This window comes from Lolium rigidum, chromosome 1, assembly GCF_022539505.1.
Source record: "Lolium rigidum isolate FL_2022 chromosome 1, APGP_CSIRO_Lrig_0.1, whole genome shotgun sequence".
NCBI lineage: Eukaryota > Viridiplantae > Streptophyta > Magnoliopsida > Poales > Poaceae > Lolium > Lolium rigidum.
Genome location: NC_061508.1, coordinates 14,726,564 through 14,749,067, shown reverse-complemented (window position 1 = coordinate 14,749,067; position 22,504 = coordinate 14,726,564). Strand labels below are relative to the sequence as shown.

At 44.8% G+C, this 22,504-nt stretch overlaps 4 protein-coding genes across 6 annotated transcripts; 1 reads left to right on the top strand and 3 right to left on the bottom strand.

The window, feature by feature from the left end:
• Positions 1-1,554: 1,554 nt before the first annotated feature.
• LOC124667837 (scarecrow-like protein 22) lies at positions 1,555-3,550 on the top strand. Its single transcript, XM_047205080.1, has one exon. It carries the CDS (start codon positions 1,698-1,700, stop codon positions 3,270-3,272), a length of 1,575 nt encoding a protein of 524 aa, XP_047061036.1. The 5' UTR covers positions 1,555-1,697; the 3' UTR covers positions 3,273-3,550.
• Positions 3,551-6,161: 2,611 nt separating this feature from the next.
• Positions 6,162-8,662, bottom strand: LOC124667826 (50S ribosomal protein L9). The gene is made up of 6 exons (XM_047205073.1): positions 8,543-8,662; positions 8,162-8,296; positions 7,416-7,478; positions 6,814-6,876; positions 6,653-6,724; positions 6,162-6,574 (listed from the first exon to the last, which is right to left on the bottom strand). The coding sequence occupies exons 1-6, from the start codon at positions 8,660-8,662 to the stop codon at positions 6,410-6,412; spliced, it is 618 nt and encodes a 205-aa protein (XP_047061029.1). The 3' UTR covers positions 6,162-6,409.
• A 942-nt stretch (positions 8,663-9,604) lies between these two features.
• LOC124684960 (dihydrolipoyllysine-residue acetyltransferase component 3 of pyruvate dehydrogenase complex, mitochondrial-like) lies at positions 9,605-14,581 on the bottom strand. Of its 2 annotated transcripts, none has more exons than XM_047219220.1 (19): positions 14,433-14,581; positions 13,691-13,784; positions 13,286-13,386; positions 13,110-13,192; positions 12,950-12,990; positions 12,775-12,830; positions 12,582-12,656; positions 12,409-12,501; positions 12,065-12,304; positions 11,918-11,990; positions 11,478-11,563; positions 11,303-11,388; positions 11,051-11,126; positions 10,766-10,833; positions 10,604-10,670; positions 10,437-10,532; positions 10,250-10,352; positions 10,065-10,157; positions 9,605-9,960 (listed from the first exon to the last, which is right to left on the bottom strand). In XM_047219220.1, exons 1-19 carry the CDS (start codon positions 14,460-14,462, stop codon positions 9,890-9,892), a joined length of 1,632 nt encoding a protein of 543 aa, XP_047075176.1. In that variant the 5' UTR covers positions 14,463-14,581; the 3' UTR covers positions 9,605-9,889. The 2 variants fall into 2 exon arrangements, with proteins under 2 accessions (XP_047075176.1, XP_047075177.1); XM_047219221.1 differs by having other exon boundaries at positions 11,969-11,990.
• A 4,508-nt stretch (positions 14,582-19,089) lies between these two features.
• LOC124667815 (probable LRR receptor-like serine/threonine-protein kinase At3g47570) lies at positions 19,090-22,200 on the bottom strand. Of its 2 annotated transcripts, XM_047205062.1 has the most exons (3): positions 21,914-21,989; positions 19,802-19,910; positions 19,090-19,709 (listed from the first exon to the last, which is right to left on the bottom strand). In XM_047205062.1, exons 1-3 carry the CDS (start codon positions 21,950-21,952, stop codon positions 19,330-19,332), a joined length of 528 nt encoding a protein of 175 aa, XP_047061018.1. In that variant the 5' UTR covers positions 21,953-21,989; the 3' UTR covers positions 19,090-19,329. The 2 variants fall into 2 exon arrangements, with proteins under 2 accessions (XP_047061018.1, XP_047061014.1); XM_047205058.1 differs by having other exon boundaries at positions 19,482-19,709; positions 19,794-22,200.
• Positions 22,201-22,504: the final 304 nt, after the last annotated feature.

Genomic DNA, 22,504 nt, shown 5'->3' with positions numbered 1-22,504 from the left:
TAAACAAGGCCTAAAAACCAACATGAAGTTGATCCTCGGAACATCCCGTTTAGGACTTGCGAACGCCACCCTACGTGCCACTGGATCCTCCCCCCCTTTGTAAGGCCTAACTATTGCGGATATTAAACTAATCCTTGTAGAACAAGGAGCAATCGTAACGGATCAGATCTACTAAATAATGATCAAGCGGGGTGCCGCCCCACACCCGAGATAGGCGTGAGGGCGGCTAGATATGCAAGGGTTGCACTACGTAAGCATGCTTAAACGAAGAACAATGCTAACCCTAACACATCTAATGATAACTACGTTGCTCGCCATCAAAAGCGCTTCGATACGAGCAACACATGAACAACGTGGGGCTTGTGCTGCCTAGATCGCAAGATGCGATCTAGGCAGCATGTCGCTTACCTGATAGAAACCCTCGAGACGAAGGAGTTGGCGATGCGCCGAGATTGGTTTGTTTTGGGGTTGAACGTGAGTTGTTGTTTATTCCATGAACCCTAGATACATATTTATAGTCCAGCGGACTTTCTAATGTGGGCATGCACTAAACCGTGCACGAGTAAGATTCTATCTCTAAACTAAAATAGATCTAATATGTTACGGATACACGGGCAATTAAGCCCAACTTGGTATAACAGGCCGATTCATGTAATTCTCCATGTATATTTCCTTAAGCCCATCTTGACTGCGGCCCACCTCTGACTCGGTCAAATCTTGGTGATAACACACTCTCACCGTGCAATGGATTGTCGGCGAAGTAGTCGGCGTACAACATGCAGTAGCCCTCCATTCGCTGTCTCGGCTTGCACTTCCGGCGACCTCGTGCCGACCCACCACGTCGTTGAGTTGCCAGTCCGGCGTACATGCTTGCCAAGCAACCAAGGATCATCATGTGCTCGTCGTCTTGGGCGGCTGCTGCCATCTCTTCTTGCATAAGCTCGACGAACATCTGCTCCTCCTCTTCGTCCGAGTCCATGGCCGGCGAGGCAAATGGACGAACACCGACGGGCGTGGTCGAGGCAACCCGAGCCGCGAGCGACGACGAGCAAGCGGGCCGGAAAACGGGCCGGCGGAAGAGCGACCGAGATAGGCCGTCGTCGAAAGACGGCGGAATATAGGCGAGTGGGGAAGGAGGGCGGCGGAATCCGGGCAACAAGCCGGCGGGGTGGTGCGGCGGCGAGAGAGATACGAGGGGTGGTGGAGATTTTGAGCGACGTGGCGGTGGGGTTCGTGCGTCGAGTCACCAGACAGATCGGGCCCTTCCCCGCTTTTCACTCGTCCGGAGTCCCCGAGCGCTCCCCGGGCGGCCGGGGGTGGCGTGGGCTCGCCGGATGGATGAAGGGCCAAGTCCGGACGAAAACGAGGAACCGGGGCGCGACTGGGCCAAATTTCGCCGTCCGGATGGAAAAAACGCTCTCCGGGGGCCTCGACGGGGGCACGAGTAGAGATGCTCTAAGAAACATTTTGGAAACGTCTGCGGCTGGAGGTGCCCAGTTCCAGCTTAGGTGATCTCCATCCATCCATGGTGGGAGGTGGGAGTTCACAAAAGAGACAGAAAAATCGAGGTAAAGAAAGGAGCAGCACTGCTGTGAAGTGAAATTAAAGACCATACACGCCCACACGCAACGCCACACCACCGCACGCCGCACGCACATACACCTCCTCACTCCTCCTCCGCTCTCTCTTCCTTCCTTATGATCACCACCGGCTCCACCATGTCCTGCACCCTCGACAACGCCGCCGGCAAGCGCCTCCACGGCAAGTCGCCGGAGCCTACCTCCGTGCTCTACAACCGGAGCCCCAGCCCGCCAACCTCCTCCTCACACTCCCACTCCGAGCCGCCCCCCATCAGCGCAGAAGACTGGGAGGCCGTGCTGCTCTCCGGCGGCTCCGACATGGCCGCGCCGGCTCCCGCCGCCCACAGTACCCAGGACAGCTCCTTCCTCCGCTGGATCATGGACGCCGGGTACGCCGACGGCGACGGGGACGCCTTCGGCTTCAAAGGCCCCGCCTTTTTCGACCCCAATTTCCTCTCTCCCCTGCCGCCGCCGCCGATGCCGCAGCTCCAGCAGCACGGGGAGGAGGTCTTCTCGCTGCCGCAGCTCCCACAGCAGCTCCCCGTCCCGCCACACCCGCTCCCCGTCCCGCAAGAACCAGATCTCGAGCCCCAGGCAGCGGTGGACGAGCTCCTCGAGGCGGCGCGCCGCGCCGACGCGGGGGACTCCACTGGCGCACGCGAGATATTGGCGCGGCTCAATCAACGGCTCCCCTCGCCGCCCGCGCCGCCGGGGCACCCTCCCCTCCTCCGCGCCGCGGCCCTCCTCCGCGACGCGCTCCTGCAGCGCCTGCCGCCCGCCGCCGTCCCGTCCGCCCCCGTCCGCTCGCCGCTCGACGTCGCGCTCAAGCTCGCGGCGCACAAGGCGCTGGCGGACGCGTCCCCGACCGTGCAGTTCGCCGGCTTCACGTCCACGCAGGCCTTCCTCGACGCGCTCGGCGCCGGCGCGCGCCGGGTCCACGTCGTCGACTTCGACGTCGGGTTCGGTGGCCACTGGCCGCCGCTCATGCAGGAGCTCGCGCACCAGTGGCGCCGCTCCACCACACCAACACCAGCACCAGCCCTCAAGCTCACCGCATTGGTCTCGCCTGGCTCAAGACACCCGCTGGAGCTCCACCTGACCCAGGAGAGCCTGACGCGCTTCGCGGCCGAGCTGGGCATCGCGTTCGAGTTCACCGCCGTCGCGTTCGACCCCTTCAGCCCTTCGCCGCCGCTCACGGGCTTCTCCTCCGACGAGGCCGTCGCCGTGCACGTCACGGTCGGCACAGACGCCTTGGCGCTCGCGCCGGCGTCTCTCCGTGTCATCAAGCAGCTCCGGCCCGCGGTGGTCGTGTGCGTCGACCACGGATGCGACCGCGCCGACCTGCCGCTCCCGAATCACGCCCTCAACGTCTTGCGGTCTTGCGCCGCACTTGTCGAGTCGCTGGACACTGCCGGCGCGTCGCTGGACGTGGTGGCCAAGGTCGAGCAGTTCATCCTCCGGCCTAGAGTGGACCGCCTGATCACCGGCGGCGACAAGCTGCCTCCATGGCGGTCCATGTTTGCATCCACTGGGTTCACGCCGCTGCAGCTCAGCAATGCGACGGAGGCGCAGGCCGAGTGCCTGCTCAGGCGCAGCACCAACCACGGCTTCCACGTCGAGAAGCGCCAGGCGGCGCTTGCGCTCTGGTGGCAGCGGTCGGAGCTAGTGTCCGTCTCTGCGTGGCGGTGCTGATCATCTTGCTTGAGAAACCTGATCGAGCAGCCTGGTACAGACGCTGTAGTAGAATGTTCATCTTGCCAAACTTGAATCTTTTCAAGTACTAGCCAATCTTGGTTTGTGATTTATATAGTAGTAGCAATTTGAGGCATCAACAGATTGAAACTTTGAAATGCCCAAGAATGTTAACACCAAAGCTTCTACAAGCTTAATTGTTCATATTGTAATTCCGTGTGCTCACTGTGTACTATGCCAGTCATATTTCAGACTGATTCAAGTTAAGTTTTTCTGTCTCTCTTCTTTGTAATTAACTTTTTGCCAGTTGATGAAATCAGCAAGAAACTTGTAAGCAGAAAATGAGACAAATTTCATTACCTACAAAGTTCAGTTGTCCTGTTGTAATTTGTATACTAGTAGCTTTCACCTGTGGGAATTGGAATTGTCAAGCAGTAATAGGGTTTAATTAGCCTGTGAGCACTAAATCTAACAATCAGAGTATGCATCAAGCAGCCTGCAACTATGGTATGCTGATTCCTGTGACAATTCTACTTGCATCAGATTTCCCCCCCTTTTTTAATGTTTCTGTTTGTAAGGAGAAGGACATCAACGATGAACAGTAGATATGAATGTGATGTGTCTTTATTTACAAGCCAGGTCCATTGTATCACTATCTTTCATACATCAGGATCTGCATATAGCACCCTTGTTTTTCTCCATGAATTATCCTGTTTTTGCTTCAAGCTGTGAACATGGAATTTACTACACACTGACCCAATTTGCATGGTGTAGAGATGTTGAGAAAGCATGGCAAATGGAACCCTCACCATCATACCTACTGTTGAGCAAGGAAATGTTCCAATTGAGGTGTCGTCGTCGGCCTTTGAGAACATATTTCTATCTCTGGGTTAAGCTAATCTTGAAACTTGTTTCATCAAGCCATTTAAGGAACATTTTGGAAAACGTGCAGAGTTATAGTTAGTAATATCTTCCTTTCAAACAACAAATGAGATGGTGCTGTCACTCATTCATCTGTTCTTTTGCTTTCAAAGTTGCAGTTGCTACGTCGAATTTGCTACATATACTCTCGCCTTTTACTGCCTAAGTATAATCCGTAATCTTTAAATGTCCAATCCAGATCCTCCCAGAATCTAAAGGGTTCAGAGATTCAAACTTCATCGTTCCCTAGATCGACCTATTTCGCCAAAGCCTGAAGCTGATTTGCCTGCCCAGCAGTCATGTATGGAGCTTTTTTGGGAAGTCATCACTATTGTCTTTCAGCACCATGATAATACACTTTGTCCTTTTGTATTCGTTTGTACAAATGAAGTGCAAACTCACCTTTCCAAGTTTTCATCTGCTTTTCTTGTGACACTTTGATTTGTCTTGTTGGCTCTCCTCATCTTTCACTTTCACTACAGCACCACTAGTCTAGTCTACTATAATTGTCCACACAACTGAGGCTTTCAGATATCATTCTTGTTCTACCCTGGAAGGCTTGAGATATTTTAATCTTGCTTAAATTGGCTGTATCATAGCCAAGCAGATCCTTAGCAGGCTGTCCTCTCTTGTCTACTCTAGAGTGCTAGTGGCAATTATTTCTTATGGTGTAGTACTATATTGTGTTTAGGCATGAATCATATGGTCTCACATGGGCTTTGCCCCCCTCACCACATGTAGACATCAGTTTCTTATATCACTTGGCCTCTCCATAGTCTATCAGGTTGATTTGTATATCTATAGTTATTAGATTAACATATTTTTTTCCTTCTTTGACTCCACAAACTAGCATTAGGGTTGGTTAGCTTAACCACATGATGCAGCTGAAGTGTACAACTTTTCTTTTACAATGGTGACCTCAAGTTCATATTATGAGATTTTCTTCTCCAATGTGACATGTCTGCAAAAAAATATCAATAATTCTTCCCAACTCAGTAGATCCACATAAAGAGCTCAATCAGCTGACTGGAGTTGGAGGAAAGAGAAAAAAACATCATATCATGGACCGATTTTTGTTTGACCTTTGCCGATAGATACGTATAACCTTATAGTAGGAAGGAGATTGAAGATTATGACCTCTAAACTAGATGTTAGGACCACCAATGACACCATCACATCCATAAGGGATGCACTGTTGAAGCTTGAACAACACCTTAATGAACTACATGTCTGTTATTTCCTCCCGAAAGAAGCATCTCTATATTGCTTGTCAAACTCTGATGCCTTGCAGGTGAGATTACTGCTTTACAGCTTTCTCTTGCTGCATAGGAAAGGTATTTTGCAGTGCTCAAGCAAAGTAGGATCTGGGTAGCTCCACATGAAAGTTCTTCACACTGTCAAAGCGTTAATATTTACAATTACTTTTCTACCAGTACCTTTTTTGAACATTTTATATAGTAGTACTTTGGATACACTGATAATCCTCTACCACGTGTAAGTACCACAAATAAATTTTCAAAGTAATGCTTGAAGCGAATATTAAGCAGAGATCAACGGTATCCAGTCAGTGTCAATGTAATTCAGATTAGATCTCAAAATAGGACCAAGACAATCATTGCCAGTACCCATCACAGGGGTCCATTGACCAATTGATAACTATTCAGTCAACTGGGGAGCTGGGGAGATAAGAAGGCAGCGAATACATGTTCGCAAATTAAAGACCATTTCCCTATCAAAGAAAAAGGCGATTACAGGACGCGTAGAGCAACGGAAGCCCATTGAAAACGTGATGGAGACTGCCATTTTCTTCATAAGATGATGATGACGACGCCATTCGAGCATTTCCAAGGAAGCTTTCACTCCCTGCCTCTCCTTTCAAAGGATGCCTTGCAATCACAGCCTTTCTTTCTTTATATCCCTCTCTACTTTCACACTGGGATTGGGCACACTAGCAAGTCAAGAATATGATGACAAAGCCAACAACAATACTAGACACCCTACTCCAAACAAATTATTCACTATTTCTTAACATTTGTAGGAACAAAAAGCGGATCATATCACCCCGCTTGAGAATGACAGGACAAATAAAATTCTAAAGGTATAAGGCGTTCAGTTTGAAGATCTATTTCAGCGCATCTCTCGATCTGAAGGCCACAGTGGTATTTTGGTACCATTCACCACCTTGGAATGAGAACAAGATTACCCATTGAGAGTACCTAGGGTCTCCTGATCTTGACATTGAGAGTCCATTGGAGCTTGCCTTCCGGGCGTGGTATATCCCTCGGTAAGCGAAGGGGCAGCTCGAATTCTCCGAGAGACGACAATGGTGACACCAGGTGCAAATTGTCTGGGTGGATGTTGATATTGAGTTGCCTTGCCACCTGTTGGGGAAGTTTGGATGTTACTACCACAGCTTTCTTATCTTAAATAAATAGGGGATGACAGAGCTGAAGAGGAACCTCTGAAACAATTTCATCCTTTGTTACAGGAGTGCGCAACTCATTCCCCTCGGAAATGAACCGCCTCAACACCTATCAAACATAATTAATGATCAGCACTTCCACAAATAAACAAAAATATGCTGCACCAGGACTCTCAAATTTGGTGGAACCATACTAACCAAAAGAGCATTATCAAGACGTTTTGCTGCTGCTTGATACCCCTTCAGTTTCTCTTCTGCTTGCTGTTCAAATGATTGAGTTGAGAACAAAATGAGTAACATTTATTAACAAAATGAAGTATGTGACTGGGACAAAACATACAAGATCTGTAGTTAACCAAACTGTAAATTTTAGGAGCTAAATTATAAGAACAAGTTTGATCTCAGGATTGAGCGACAAAAATGTGGTTTCAAGCATGCATCGCAAGGATCTTTCCACGTACGGTATGGGACAGACATTACAGATCCAGCGAAAGGCTATGTTCATATCAACACACCGTGGACTACAGTAAGAAATTAACCTATGAAGCACTATCTAAATATAATTCTAGAAGGTGGCAGGTAAAATTAACATGTTCAATATTTTAAATATCAGATGGTTCAAATGGTCTTGAAATGTGTTACTGACAACAAATGCAAAAAAGACACAGCTCTGAACTGGAACTGCGTTAAAAAGGGATCTTTCAGGAAATGAATAGGAGAGGCCACTTAGGTGCGTACCAAGACCTCTAACATATACCGCAGTTCACAAAAAAAAAAGAACTATTCAATGCGCAACCTACCCGAGCATCATCATCTTCCTTGGTGACTTCTTTGACAACCACCTCCTCTTCATGTTGGTAAATCTGGTCAAACAAATGAGAAGCATGTAAGACTGCAAAGCAATACTTCACACTGCAAATAACCGCACTATAACACTTTCCGTACCGACGAACTGGACAAAACGCAATAACTTCAACACAATTTTCTCGCTGAATGGTAGTAGTGTCGGTAAGGCTATTCTACCAAAGAGATAAAATGCAACAACTATTTGAGAACTCTTACAATTCATAAATTCATAGGGAGGCAGAGTTGATGTACGATATGCTGAAAAACAATCCTCAAAAGTCAGTATGACTAGGCCAGTAAGCATGCTGGTGAACTGCTGGATTGATCCAAATTACATGAACATAGGAGAGACTTGTAAGCCTGCAAAGCACGGGTTTACACTACAATGTTCCGCGGCACAGCCCTACTAGAAGCATGGTTCAGTAGCGATGAACCACAATACATCTGAACAGTAACTTGCACGCTGAACAAAAGTAGTATAGAGTTGTATATAAGTCTATTCTACCAAAGAGCTAAAACAGGACAAAAATTAGAGAACCTGCACCATTCATACATTCATAGAGCACAACTTATTCACGGGAGAAAAACAAGCTGAAAAGTCAGTAAAACTACGCTAGTAAGCACGCTTGTGAACTGAGACAGGAGATTCCAAACTAGAAGATAGCAGTACGATTTATCTTTGGGGGAGAAAGAAGCGAACCTTGGGCTGCTCACGCATGAGTATGGCGAACTTGTCGATGTTGGGGACGGCGAGCAACTTGGGCATGAGGTGGTTGCGGAAGTGCCCCGGCGCCACCTTCACCGTCTCCCCTGCTTTCCCCAGCTTATCGATCGTCTGCAGTGACCAAGCGAAAGATGGCAGAGGTCAATTTTCCCCGTATATCTAAACATTCCATCACTGAACGAACGCTCTTGCCCAGCCAAACCAGAGTACTAGCTAAAAATGCACAAATTATGAAGATTTTGGTCTGACTAACTGTGTCACTAGGGTGGCATCAGCCTCACTGGATCAAAGAACATTTCGCCCCGAAACAGAAGCGGCGACTGAGATCATGAGGAAGGGGTGGGAGGGGGCGATTACCTTGGTGAGGATGACCTCGAGCTTGCGGTACCGGAGGCCGTGAGCGGAGAAGAGGACGGGGTTGGCGGCGGCGGCGGCGAGGCCGTGGCGGCGGAGGAGGGCGGCGCGAGCGGCGGCCATGGCGTAGGGTTTAGGCAGACGACGGGGACGGGGAGGGCCTGCCACGATCGCAGAAACGGCGTGTGGTGTGTTGGTGCTCTCCCGTAGTAATACCGGGCCAGCCCAGGCCCGCTATGGGTGGTCATATTCCAACGCTGAGGGATTCCACACGTGGGCCGCGGCCCACCATGCCCACCTCCTCCTCATTTTCTTCTTCATCATTTCGTCGACGTCTCTCTTCCTTCCCGCCCACCACCCATGGCCGCCGTCTCTCCCGTGTGGCCTCGCCGCATCACCCTCCTCAAACCTCCCCCAACCGTCAGTCAGCTACTCTAAATCATCTCGTCTTCTTCGGTTCCGGCGATGGGCCAGCCAACGCCGGAGGGGTGCGCGTCGATGCGCTAACCGCCGCAACGGGGTGTCAAATTGGAAACATCCAAAAAAATATTTGCGAAAAGTCCACTGATCTATTCATTATCCTCAACAATAGTATAAGAAAAACTAAAAGTAATAAAAAAATATTTTAAAAAAAAGGTCTTTTGACCACATAGCAACGACTACAAGCACTCGAACGCGCACCCCTATTCTTGCCTAAATTACGAAAAGTTTTGAATCTTGAGCTTCTCCCGTTGAGATATTTAAAACTAGCTTCATCTTGATAGATTTTGAGGAAACAAATTAATACTTCCAAAACTACTTTGTTATAGTTGGGTTTCAGTGTAGTTGCAATACTATGGTTTCAAGTGTACTTTGATTTTTGTAGCGTAATTGTAGTTATACCCTGCGCATTTGGGACAGTGCAAGTTAAAGTTGATTGGCTTATCTTTGTCGCCAAGATAAGGGTGCGTAGAAGGTCGTCCGTCTCTCCTATCTCATCTTCACAATGGCATATTTTGAGAAAGAACTATGCACACGCACAGATAGTTGTCTCGCTATGAGCAGATACTTCGCCTACCAAAGAAAAAAAAAACTGGTACAGGGTATTTCTGAAATCAGATTCGGCCGAAACCGGCACAAAAGTAGGCAACAAATTTGCACCAGCCTGAATTCGCCTCAGAACAATTTTAACAGCCTGCGCTGACTCTGCTCTGTTTGATCTAGGATTCCAGCCCTCGCTACCGAGGTTATGCACAGCAAGACATGGGCGGGAAAAAATTGAGATGTGGTTATTTTGTGATCTTTATTGATGAGAGCCTATGAAGGAAAAAATCGCTCTCATCGTCGTCATTTACAGAAGAAAATAGCCCCCTACAGCAGCATGGTTGTCGGGTTCTCGATGTAGCCCTTGAATGCCTTCAGCCATTCCGCACCGATGGCGCCTGCGAAACGGAATAGTGGATAGTCAGCGCACAGACTTTGCCATAGATAGGAATGAGAAGCATCATCCACAGTTTATAGCTGACGCAGGAAAAAAAAGAAGTACCATCAATGACCCGGTGGTCACAGCTTAGCGTGGCTGACATGAAGGAACCGACTTCGAACTGACCCTCAGCTCCAGGGATCACCCTCTTCTCAGCTACTCCAAAGAAATTTCCAACCATATGGTAACTCGTAAGTAATGGAGCGGTTTCCACAACGACTATCCACTACTATGAGGCAACATATTACCAGAGCCAATCGCCAAAATTGCTGATTGGGGAGGATTTACGATGGCACAGAATTGCTTAATGCCGAAAGGGCCTCCCAAATTTGAGACGGTGAAAGTGCCACCCTGCAAAGCATAGCGTCAACATTGTCAAAGATAAATAAATACTATTAAGTTCTGCCAAGATATAACTCGATCTATACTCTATACCTCGTATTCTGATGGTTTTAGACTGTTATCCCTTGCTCTTTGAGCCAACTGCTTCACCTCATCGGCAATAGTAGCCAAGCCTTTCTTGTCTGCGTCCTGTAGAAATAATTCAAGTTAAAGAAGCAGATAATGTGGAAAATAGCACGATACCAAGTCAAACAACCCACCCTAACTACTGGAACAAACAAACCATGCTCGGTTTGTACAGCAACATTAATGTTCACATTGTGATACCTGCATGACAAATAGATGAAATACATCACATTATGAGTAATGGAAAGTTGAAAACAAAGCTCCCAGTTTTAAAGATTTTACTGTCCGTATCTTACTGGCGAATAAAATCGTTCATCCAGGAACTGTTACACGCGGGAACCTTACGAAGAGCCAATGCTGCAGCCTGCATATCGAACAACAATCAATTCAAACCTGTAGCATGGAGGCATACAAACCGCTGATAACTGCATGACTAACCCAAGATAAACTTATTCGAATAACTTTTCCTGTCACTCAAGCAATCAATGAACACCCTGTCTTCTAAAAAAACTGTGAACTCAAGTCGGTACTTGAGTACAAAGAAAACGGAGCACCAGAAGCTACCATACATCAAAACTTACCTTAATAACAAGGTCGTTTATAGATATCTTCTTCCCACCAGAGGCATCCTGCAGAGGGTTCAACTCGCTCCGCAATCTAGAACAGAAAAAAAATAATGAATTGATCTTCCGTCAAAGCCTTCCAGCAGAAAAATGGTGCAAACAAAAGATAGGACCAATTATCCCAAACAATGATTGAGCAGATTATCTATCTAATTCACACAAAACCAGTATGTGTAAAATAAAATACTAAATGATTAAAGAATTACATACTTAATAAGTTTGTCAACTCGACTTTCAACTGTCAGATAGTAGTGAGGGATGGTCTGCTTAGATTGCAGCAAGCGGTTTGCAGTAACCTAAGGCAAATAAAATTAGAAGTTGTCAATAGCAGCAGAGTACGTTCAAACAAATCCATGTTCAAAGAATCCCATGGCACAGATTTTACCTTCCTTATTTGTGTATTTGGAAGATCCACATAGCCTAGTCCTGGAGCTGCTGAAGCTTCATTCTTCGTATCCTTGGCGGCAGAGGCTTCATCAAGCATACGCATAACATCATCAGTTGATTACACTAATTCTACTTGCATAACTAAACTGATAAATTTTATGTATATTAAACACTTCAAATACACTTTTCCACCATCTACTACTTTTCCTACAAATGAGGGTGGTGGAGAGTGAAAACAAAATGGTGGTGGAGAAAAAGTGCTAAAATTTCATGTAAGCAAAAAAGTCTTATGTACCATAGCCACAACCTACTCCCTAAATAAACATCATTCATGACTAATCATGCTCTGTTTCTGCCCTTCTAGAACAGTGTCATAGCACCCAATCAGGAGTGAATTTTTTCATTGGCAGGGACAAAAAATAACAGAAGAGAGCATACACAAGTAATCCTCAATGTCTGCCTTCAAAATACGCCCATCTGGACCAGTACCTTTTAAGCTTGAAAGCGGTACCTGTACACAAATTGGATGGTCAAAAACTGCATTCCTTATAAACTGTTTGGATAGCTGAAATGTAAGTTGCTTACGTTGTTGTCTTCTGCCAACTTTCTGGCAACAGGACTGGAGAATAAGCGATCCCCTGACTCTTCAGTCTTTGTAGCCTTTGGCTCGGGAGCCTTGGACAGCTCTTTCTTCTCCTCTTTTGGTTCTGGGGCCTCAGATTGGGGTTTTGATTCAGCTGGAGGTGCAGCTGAAGCAGAAGATGAAGCCTTGTAGTCCTTAAATTTCTCAATGTCCCCCTCCTCTTCCACAGTTATGCAAATAACCTAGTTCACAGAAAAACATATGGGCATTAGTAACAAGCGAATAAGTATGTCACCGATGGTAAAAAGAAGTTTCGCCTATGCATCAGGATATATCATATATGTACCTCGCCAACTTTGATCTCTTTTGCGCCATCTCCACAAACAATCTTAGCAAGATAGCCTTCCTCCATGCATTCCATCTCCACAGTAGCTTTATCCTAGTCACCACAGGTGTGCTTGACAATTATATAGCTGCAAATTCGTGGTTTGGGTGTACATGGAAAGAAACAGAACTTACGGTTTCCACTTCGCAAAGAACTTCACCAGGTGAAACTTTGTCTCCTTCCTTCTTCACCCACCTTGCAATATTTCCCTACAGACAATTTAAAAGTTTTTGATACCATACAGAAAATTGAAGAAACACGTGCACAATGGTCATGCTTTACGTTTCTGTGTCACTACTTTTTTTTTCCGAATTTCGAGTGAATTACCTCAGTCATAGTAGGTGACAGAGAAGGCATCCCGATTTCTTCATGCGCTGGCAAATCTGAAACAGTGTATAACTTGTTAGAATGCTATACGATGGTATCAACTTGTCTGTACCATCGTATAACTCAAAGTTGGATAGAATATTAAAACATTAGCATGACTGAGTGAGGAAGGTACCTGCACCACTCGAAAACTGCCTAGCCGAAACTACATGCCCACTGATAAAATAGCAATGATCAGTCAAAACATGGTTGCTGCTGTGGTAAGCCAGCATAGAATATCTGGAGTTCTGGACACATAAATTCAGGCAAAAAAAAACATAAATGAGAGTGCCTACCATGAGAACAAACTATTGGCCCCAGTAGCAGAAATTTGCATTCTCTTCGAGATGTAGCTTCCTCTTGCCTCTCGTGGAGATACCTGCAAAAGTAATAGATGGGGCAGCCAATCGAAGTCAGAACAGATAACAAGATGTTCAACTAAAGAAGTACGATTTAATTACAGCTGCATAACCTTAGAGGTACCGGGCCCTTTTCCAGACAACCTCTCTTGGAAAATGCTCGAGCTTCCAACTTTTTTCCCATAGTCCCCATGAACACTAGAACTTGAGATACCTGCAGCAGGGAGCCACCGATTAGTTTTAATGAAAATTACAAGCAAGCCACTAAGAAAAACACTAATCCAGAATAATATGTGTTGCAATCTGTGCAAGGTTCATATTAAAAGAAACAGTGGGTACATTATATCGTCACTGAGAGCAAATTTTCACTTTGGAAGAGCCAGTGGCTAAGAACAAGATAACTACTGTATTTCCATTACCAGCATCTCAGTTGAACATACGAGGATGAAATCAACATTTAACTTGTTCAGCTTGGATTAACCAAGGTGTGCAAGGAGCACAGGGAGAGAAGCACATACCGTCTTCCTTCACAGCAGTGGAGCAGGCACTAGCAGAGAAGTGCCTAGCGATGCTCCCACGCTCGTAATCCAGGACACCGTGCACTCTTTGCAACTGCACAAGTGAAACACGCGCAAAGCAACTATGAGCATACGAAAACCATACACGTGGCGGAACGCTTTCAGAGCTGAAAGTACCAGCAGCGAGCAACCAATAAGTCACACAGTGCCAGAACCTGTCTTCTGCTCTGTCACGCCACACCAGTCACCAAACATCGTCAAGCGCTCCACACAGGTGTTGCGACAATATTTCGAGGATGGACTACATCGATTGCATAAGGTAGCAGCTCAACGTTTTTGATGCTATGGGTGGTGGCCTTTATGCCGGTCTTGCGTAAGAAATTTACAGTTCCAACAAATCACATATGTACATGGCCAGCAGGTCGAGGCAACCAATTGGCCAGCATCTACTACTTTATACGAGGGCTTAAATTGACAGTAAACTCTCCACATTAATTTGGTCCAACTTGCTAGTCTAGTCTAGGGAAAAAAAAGGCATAAGCCTTGTACCAATCTAATCCGCCATGAGCCGTGAGAATTGTTGCTATCCCCTGGCTCGTCGTACAATTCTAACCATTATCACCGTCGCTGGATCGGATCGTAGAGCCGCGGCGGACTGGGGGGCGGGACCAGATCACCAGAGCGATTCCAAGAAAATGGGAGGCCCTGCCGCAACGAAAAGTAGGGAGAGAGGGAGAGGTACCTTGCGGGAGTGACGGAGGAGGAGCGCCATGGTGGCCGCCGGCAACGGCAACGACGACGGCAACGGAATTGGCGGAGATCGGAAGCCTTTCCGGGTGTCGCCGATGGAGGAAAAGGAAATGTAGAGGAGAATCACGGAGGAAGGGGGCGGTTGGTGCGGTCAGGCTATTTGTTAACTCTGTTTATGTGTATGTATTTTTAAGGGACATATTTGCTTATTCGCCAATCGCCCAAGCATTGCCACCTCTTGCAACTTTGAAATTCATTGTTGCTCCATCCGGCCTAAAAAAATTGAGACACGTTTCAAAAAAAAAATTTGAGACAGCTCAATTGTACATGATTGTGTCAAAGTAACTTGGGTGGGGGGAGTATTATCTATACTATTATAGTGGATGGAGTTGCCCCTAGGTCGTCAAATGCGTTTGGTGAAGGAGATTGGGATAATCTGAACCGTCTGTTTGCTCACTACCCAGCGTCTCGCATCGTACGATCGTTCCACGAAGTCGAGTCCCCTCTCGAATCCCTCCAATCACGCATAAGAAAACCCTTATCGATGGCGGCGGGGATTGTGCCACTTGGGGCGGTTGGCTTTTTTTATCGGATCTGCCAAACTGGATTCGAGAAAATTGACCCGACAGGAAGCCATTGCTTCCTGCCCGTGCATGAAGCCGGCGCGGCCTCTTCCGCTCCATCAGGCTCTGTATTCCAAACCAATTTGATCTTGCAAATTGTCGACATCTTCGTTTGCTTTTTATGTTTTAGTGTTTGGAAAGTTCTGCTTGTTGAATGGGTCGCTTTCGTTGTGGATGATGATGTCATGAAGAAGACCTTCCTTCTCCACCTTAAGATGAGACGGATACTCATTTGAAGGGTTTTTAGTGTTGAACGGCAGTGCAATTAGCCTTCACTATTGTTTTGCCCGGTCGTCTAATTAGCATCTTGAATTGCTTACTTTTACCTTGCTTATGGTGTTACGTGGTGATAATTAGCATTATAGTTTGACAGAATTGAGAGGTAACAATGATGCCTTCAAAAAATAATAAGAGAAGTAAATAACAGAACTGAGACATGACAACTTTATTATTCTGAAACTTATTTTACACTGTCTCCTATAAATTTGAAAAATACAGTCATAACTTCTTTATATTACTTAGTAGGGCTTATGTTCAATTAAAAATCAATAAAAGAAACTTCCATGCATAACCTTTTACCCTATTTAAGCATGGCATAAACTCCTCTATTCAGAGTCTCATATTCAGTTTTCCAGTGAACAGTATAAGAGAAATGATTGATAAATTGTTAAAATGAAGGTGTGAACGATGCCAATATGATACATGTGTGCAGGTGAAGAAAATGGTTATATAACTCTACGATGATGGTCATTACAATTTAATGCCACTTTATCGTAGGTCTGTCTCATATTTCCATGCCAGCTCATAGCCATGTACCGCATGGAGCTGCCCCAACAAAATTAACAAGGTAAGAAAATCGTGATTGTTGGATTCAATCTGTAGACTGAAAAATGAGGATCGAAAGTGATAGTTATTGAGTCAGTTACAGCTGAATCATATTGGTATAATTTTTGTGGCATATATCTCATATTTGGTTGACTAAATTTATAGTCAAATTTATTTCTCGAAGTGCGAAATTCCCATTAATCTGGTATGGAGGGAGTATCTGATATGCTTTCAGCGTTGAGAATATTCTAGAAAATATCATTTGTAGTATCCTTCTCTCTATATATTTGTTGCCTGGGAGTGGTCAATGGCACATGCAGGAAGTTCCATTCGGTGTGATGTAATACAAGATTTCTTTATTATATGAATTCTCTTTGTTTTAATTATCCTACTACTTCTGCACTTACCCTACCGGCCAAAACTTGAACAACAATTACTCTGCCAATATGTTGTTTATGTGATACGGAAGCATAATAGTTAGTACTGAGTACAAATCTAGTACAAATCTAATGATAACAATTTTATGTTATATAAATTACATACTAATGGAGTATTTGTTGGGCAAAGTCTTGTTTAAAACAATCAAAACACCATACAAAATGAAACAGCGTGAATGATATCTTTGTCTAAAGGTTTCCATGGTGATTATCTATGGTAAAAATAAGTTTTCACATATTTCATCTCTCCATTGCTTGCCTACTACTGAGAATGTTTGCAGATTGCACATGAATGGACTGTAGTTTTGGGGAGTGCAGTTGGTAATTGGTCGTCAAACGGGTTTGATGAAGGAGACTGGGATCCTTAAGACCGTTCGATCTAATCTCTTTGCTCCGTTCGATCATTAAGATTTGTTGAAGATGATCATGTAATTTATTCTGAAGTACCACAAAGCTTTTTGCAAAAGAAAAAGCACCACAAAGTTATGTGACAAACAATTAGGTTAGCATAATCAAATTGGTATCTTACTAGAAAAACTTTGAAGGCAGAGAACCAAAATAATGCCGTACCTCTAGGAGTGTTGTTGTTGCCAAACATGAACTTGGAGTTCCTTGATCTACGGTCATCAGGCTGTACATTTTCACTGATTGAGCAGTAAATTTTTGTAAATGTATAGGTCAACCCATACATTTTTTAGTCATGTTTAGACCTATGACACAAGTACGTGCTTCTTGTTCACAACAATGAACCATATGCACTACTGTTATGCATCAAATAGGTATCGGCTGCAAAGTACGAATATTTGAAGCACGGGAGCAGAGGTCAATCTGCACCAAAGTTCATTGTTTCTGTGTCGGACCCCACAACTATCGGTGAAGCACGGGAGCAGAGGTCAATCTGCACCAAAGCTCATTGTTTCTGTGTCGGACCCTACAACTATCGGGGACAGTGAGCAGAACATAATGGTTTGCTCAGTTGGCAGGAAATATCCCAATAATCTTCTAGCTTAGCCGCAACTATAATCCAGCATCGTAGCCTATCTTCTAAATCCTTGCGACCCATTTTGTGTGGAAGCATGGAAGAATCCAACAAAAAAATAAGTCATCCTCACCGTTGAGTCTCCAAGCAAGAAGTCACCTAAAGCACCATAAGGCAGCGAGTTAGCAAGGCTCATATGACAACTCTCAGTTTGTATTATCATGGGTTGTTTGGGAACAATGATATTTATAGCACCTAGATATTGTTGCCACTTAGCCATGAGATATATTTGGTCGATGCAACACACATCGCAATGTTTGATGAGTAATTCATGTTTAGGAATATGACTAACATATACAACATATTATATTGATGGCCCCGTGTTCCCTTCTTTCCTTCTTTTTTTGACTCATTTTCTTCATTTCAGAATAAGGTTATTATCAAATTTCAAGCGAAGCTGTGAGCCTACGATGTTTTGAACTAACATTAACTTTTCTGGTTTTTATTATTTCCATGCATTATGTTTGGCTTGACAATAATTATCTGTAGCAATGCACGGGTGAATAGTGCTCATGCATGAATAGTGTCTGATGCCTGCTTTTTTTTACTTTTTACAATAATCTTTATACAATTTTGGGTCATTTTCACAACAATTTCCCATTGTAATTTAGAAGTAGAAATCCTCAGCTTTGGCAAAAAAAAAAAACTAGAATTTAACAGTGCTATTTGATAGTAGTTTCTCTAGGATCTTGAAGTAGAAATCTTCACCTTTGGTATAGTAATTCCCGATGTTAGTTACTGCTACTTGATAGTAGTTTTTTGAGGATCTTGACGTATCCATTTTTTTGTAAAATAATGTGTCAGTAGAAATCTTCTGCTTTAACTGTAGTTTACCGATGTTAACTATATCCGAGTAGTTTTTCAAAGAGCGTCACTTATTTGGCATCATGGTGGCCTTGATGGTAGGCTTGACAAGGTCGGTGCGTTGATCCATCCTAAAGATGGGTTTAAGGAAGATGGCGGCGACAACACAAGCGTGTGTGATGGTGCGCTTTGAGAGTATGCTGGACCGGTAGTGCTACTAGCTCGTCGTGGGGCAGTCAGTTGAAGCTTTCGGTCTTTAGATCAGGCTGGTCGGTGTGTTGTCTGGGCAAGTGGCCCTTGCATAGTCATCCGCTTCATCAGTTTTTTTAGGTTTAGCGATCTGTAGGATGGTAGCTTTGATTTGATCATTGTATTTCACTTGTAAGTCCTTTGTGAATAATCTAATAAAAAATTTGTGTGTACATCCTTTGGATCCAGAGGCTGAGGTTCAAACCTCCATTTCGAAAGAAGGCTTGGGCGGTGCTAGCACAGGATGCAGGTCTATGGATATGTTTGCTTTGTTGTTTTTTCAATTTTGGCATACTTCTGCTTCTTCGGCAATTCCTTCAGTTTTGAAATTGAACTCATCCTTGGGACATGGACTTGCTTCTTCGCTAATGATGGATTCATGCATGATTTGTAGTGTTGCATTTGTGCTAATTAAACAGAGGATATGATACAACAGTAAACCAAAAAAGCGTATTCGTGGTTTAGAAACATTCAATATACCATGCATGATACATATAGCTTTTATATTTATATGTGCCAAGTTTCAGGGGAAAATATGTATGCACGTGGAATACAAAGAAAAGAATACCACCTCACACATCCAAAATTAGATAAATCTAAGACATTTATTTATAAACGGAGGGAGTATGTAACTTGCACAAATTTTTATCAGCCGTTGCAATGCATGGACATGTTTCCTAATTTTTCTTATGATATCACCAATATTGCATCACTTAGAGTAATTAAAAACTGATTGCATCACTGGAAGTGTAAAGCGTACTTTTCTATAGTAGACAGAGGAAATAAGCATTGGGAGGAAATATTGAAACTACTTTTTTATCGATGGGGCTAGCTTTCTCACTGGAGATTGCTGGCATCTTGGTGTCCTCCAGAAAAAAAAATTCATACGATCGAGCGAAGAATTTCAAGTAGTCATTGTGTTGCACCACACGATGACAATGTTATCCTTCTATTGTACTCTTCTTTGATCTTCTTCAAACAGATGACCACGCCAGTCATCGTCATTCTCTGGTCAGGCAAGTCGCTGGAGCATAGCAAACCCAGCTCGAATACCGACGCTAGGAAACTCTCGTTCATGTTGTGGCTAGAAGAACAGGCCGAGCCTTGAAGTAGCTGGTCATCGACCACATGTACAAGCTCCAAGGGAAAAGCACGGTGTACCCATTGTCTAAGGGTTAGTTCTCCGCCAAAGATAGCATCTGTGGGCCTTCTTCTGGTAAAGACTTCAAGGAACATGATCCCGTAGCTAAATACGTCGCTCTCCCGTGATGCTTTTCCAAGAGATCCATACTCTGCATGAAATAAGATAGACGAGGAAATATAAGACCAAGCATGTACGGTAGATTATAATTATGTGATGGTTTAACAAGAGCTACCTGAGTACCTGGTGCCATGTAGCCAACTGTTCCAGACATGCTTGCACAAATCATGGAGTTATCATCACCTAGAAGCAGCCTTGAAATGCCGAAGTCTGCCACATGCGCAGTCATGTCCTGATCAAACAACACATTGCTCGGTTTCAAGTCACAGTGCAAAATCGCCTGGTGCTGATCATTGTGTAAATACTCCATTGCCATTGATACATCGAGCATGATGTCAAGCCTCTCAAGGAATCCCAAGTGCATTGGGCTTGTAGGCTGGTGTAGTAGCTTCTCTAAACTGCCATTTGGCATGTATTCAAGCACAAGTGCTCTAAAGTCTAGGTTGGAACATGTGTTGAGTATACGTATCAGGTTACGATGCCGTGTCATGCGAAGCACGCGACACTCAGCATCGAAGCTCCGCATGGCCTGCTCTAGCCGCATGTCAAGAACTTTTATCGCCACCACCAAACCATTTAGCTCGCCTTTGAAGACTTTTCCAAAGCTTCCATATCCTAATATGTTATCTCCATCAAAATTATTTGTGGCGTGAATGAGATCTCGGCAGGAGACCATTTGATGGCCTATGCTATCCAATGACTCAAAAGAATTTTTTGTGTCTACCTTAGTGATCTCAACTTTCTTTCTTGTCCATAGGTATAGGAAAGTAGCAATACTGCCAAAAGCTACCGTGGCAATTGGGAGTAGAAACCTTATCAAGTGTCTTCTACTTGAATGAGATTTGTCAAAACATGGTGAAAATTCTAGGCGTGGAGAGCCACATAGTCGAGTATTCCCGATCAAACATTGCAACGAGAGATTAGAGAAAACACCCCCCTTTGGTATTTGGCCTTCCAACATGTTGAATGAAAGGTTCAAGGTAGTCAAATCGGTAAAGTTTGCAAGAAACATTGGAATGGTACCAGATATGTTGTTGGAGGAGAGGTCTAATGAAGCTAAGCTAGTTAGCTTTTGAAGTGGGTCTGGAATGGGGCCTCTGAATGAGTTGTGAGATAGATTTAGATTAGTTAGCATCTTAATTTGCCCAATTGATTCCGGGATGCTTCCTATCAAGAAATTAGAAGAAATGTCCATTTGGTATAATTCTGTTAGCCTCGAAAAGTTCGTTGGTAGTGCGCCATCAAAAGAATTGTAAGAAAGATCGAGTATGAGAAGCTTATCAAGGCGGAATAGACTTGTAGGTATCGTTGAACTTAATTGATTATTGGACAAGTTTATTTGCTCTAACCTAGTAAGATTACCGAAGCTACTTGGTATTGAGCCAAACAATCTGTTTCCGTTGAGGAACACTCGTTGTAGACTCCCAACCATGCCTATTTCTGTTGGGATATTGCCTAAAAATTCGTTGCTAGAGAGATCAAGCCACGTGAGATTTCTCATAGTGGCAATGGATTTTGGAATCGGCTCGGTGAGTAGGTTATTGCTCAAAACTAACGTTTGAAGGCTGCTTATGTTTGAAACTGCTGCCTCAAGTCCACCAGTTAACTTGTTGTAACCAGCCCGGAACGTGACTAGTCGGGAAGCGAGGCTTCCCATATTGTTAGGGAGGGACCCCGAGAAAGAATTATGCTCTATGTTAATCTCTTTGCAATTAGAAAGAGTTGACATGAAGTCCATGCTTCCCTCTAAATTGTTGGATTGTATGAAAAGTCTCTCCAAAGGTGTGTTGTTGAATAGATAGGGTGGAATTTGGCCACTCAAGTCATTTTGATATAGCTGAATTTCTGTAAGGTTGTGCAGATGTAGTAACATCTCAGGAGGGATCTGGCCCGAGAAACTATTGGTATCAATCAAGATGTACCTCAAGGAATGTGTGTTGTTGAATAGATAGGGTGGTATTTGTCCACTCAAATCATTTTCATAAAGAGAAAGCCCATCAAGTTTCCGTGTATGAATGAATATGTCATGGGGAATTTGGCCAGTGAGGTTGTTGATACCTAGGCTAAGAAGCTTAAGCCTTGTGAGGTTACCTAGGGCAGTAGGAATGCCATTTGACAGGTAATTTCCTTTAAGACGGAGAGTCTGAAGCCAGCCTAGCCTGCCAAGTTCGGGAGGGATTGAACCCATGAGGCTAGCATTGGTAATGTTAAGGGTGGAGAGAAAAGAGAGGTTACCGAGCTGAGGAACCAAAGATCCACAGAGGGGTGTGTCATGAAACTCTAGAGCGGTGACACGCTGCCTGCGACGGCTACATGAGACACCAACCCAATGGCAGAAAGACGTGCCAGTCCAGTTGTGGGCGAGGACACCAAGAGGGTCGGCGAGCTGGGCTTTGAAAGCCAACAGAGCGGCAAGGTCCGACTCGCTGCCGTTGGCCATACTCAAGGAAGAAGAAGCAGCCATGGCCGAGAGTGCTAGCACTAGGAGAGGGATGACGGGAATTTGGGCACATGGTGGTGCAACTGCCATTGCTCCAGCTGGCTTTTTCCAAATGTTTATATGGTGAGAGTATTTATATGTTTATTTGTGTGTGTGTAGAATCCCGTCCTGTTTTGCCTCACAATCACAGCTATCGTTGGATCGTAGTCGTGTGGCTCGCATTACCGTCTCCGCACGGCAGCGCCACATGCTCTAGAGCTAAGTCCGGCCTAACTATGACCTGTGCTGAGATATGCGCCATGACATATCGATGAAAATAATAAGACAAACATGTCCACGTACGCCAGGAAATTAGTGCAGGAAGCGGACGACTAAATCATTGATGT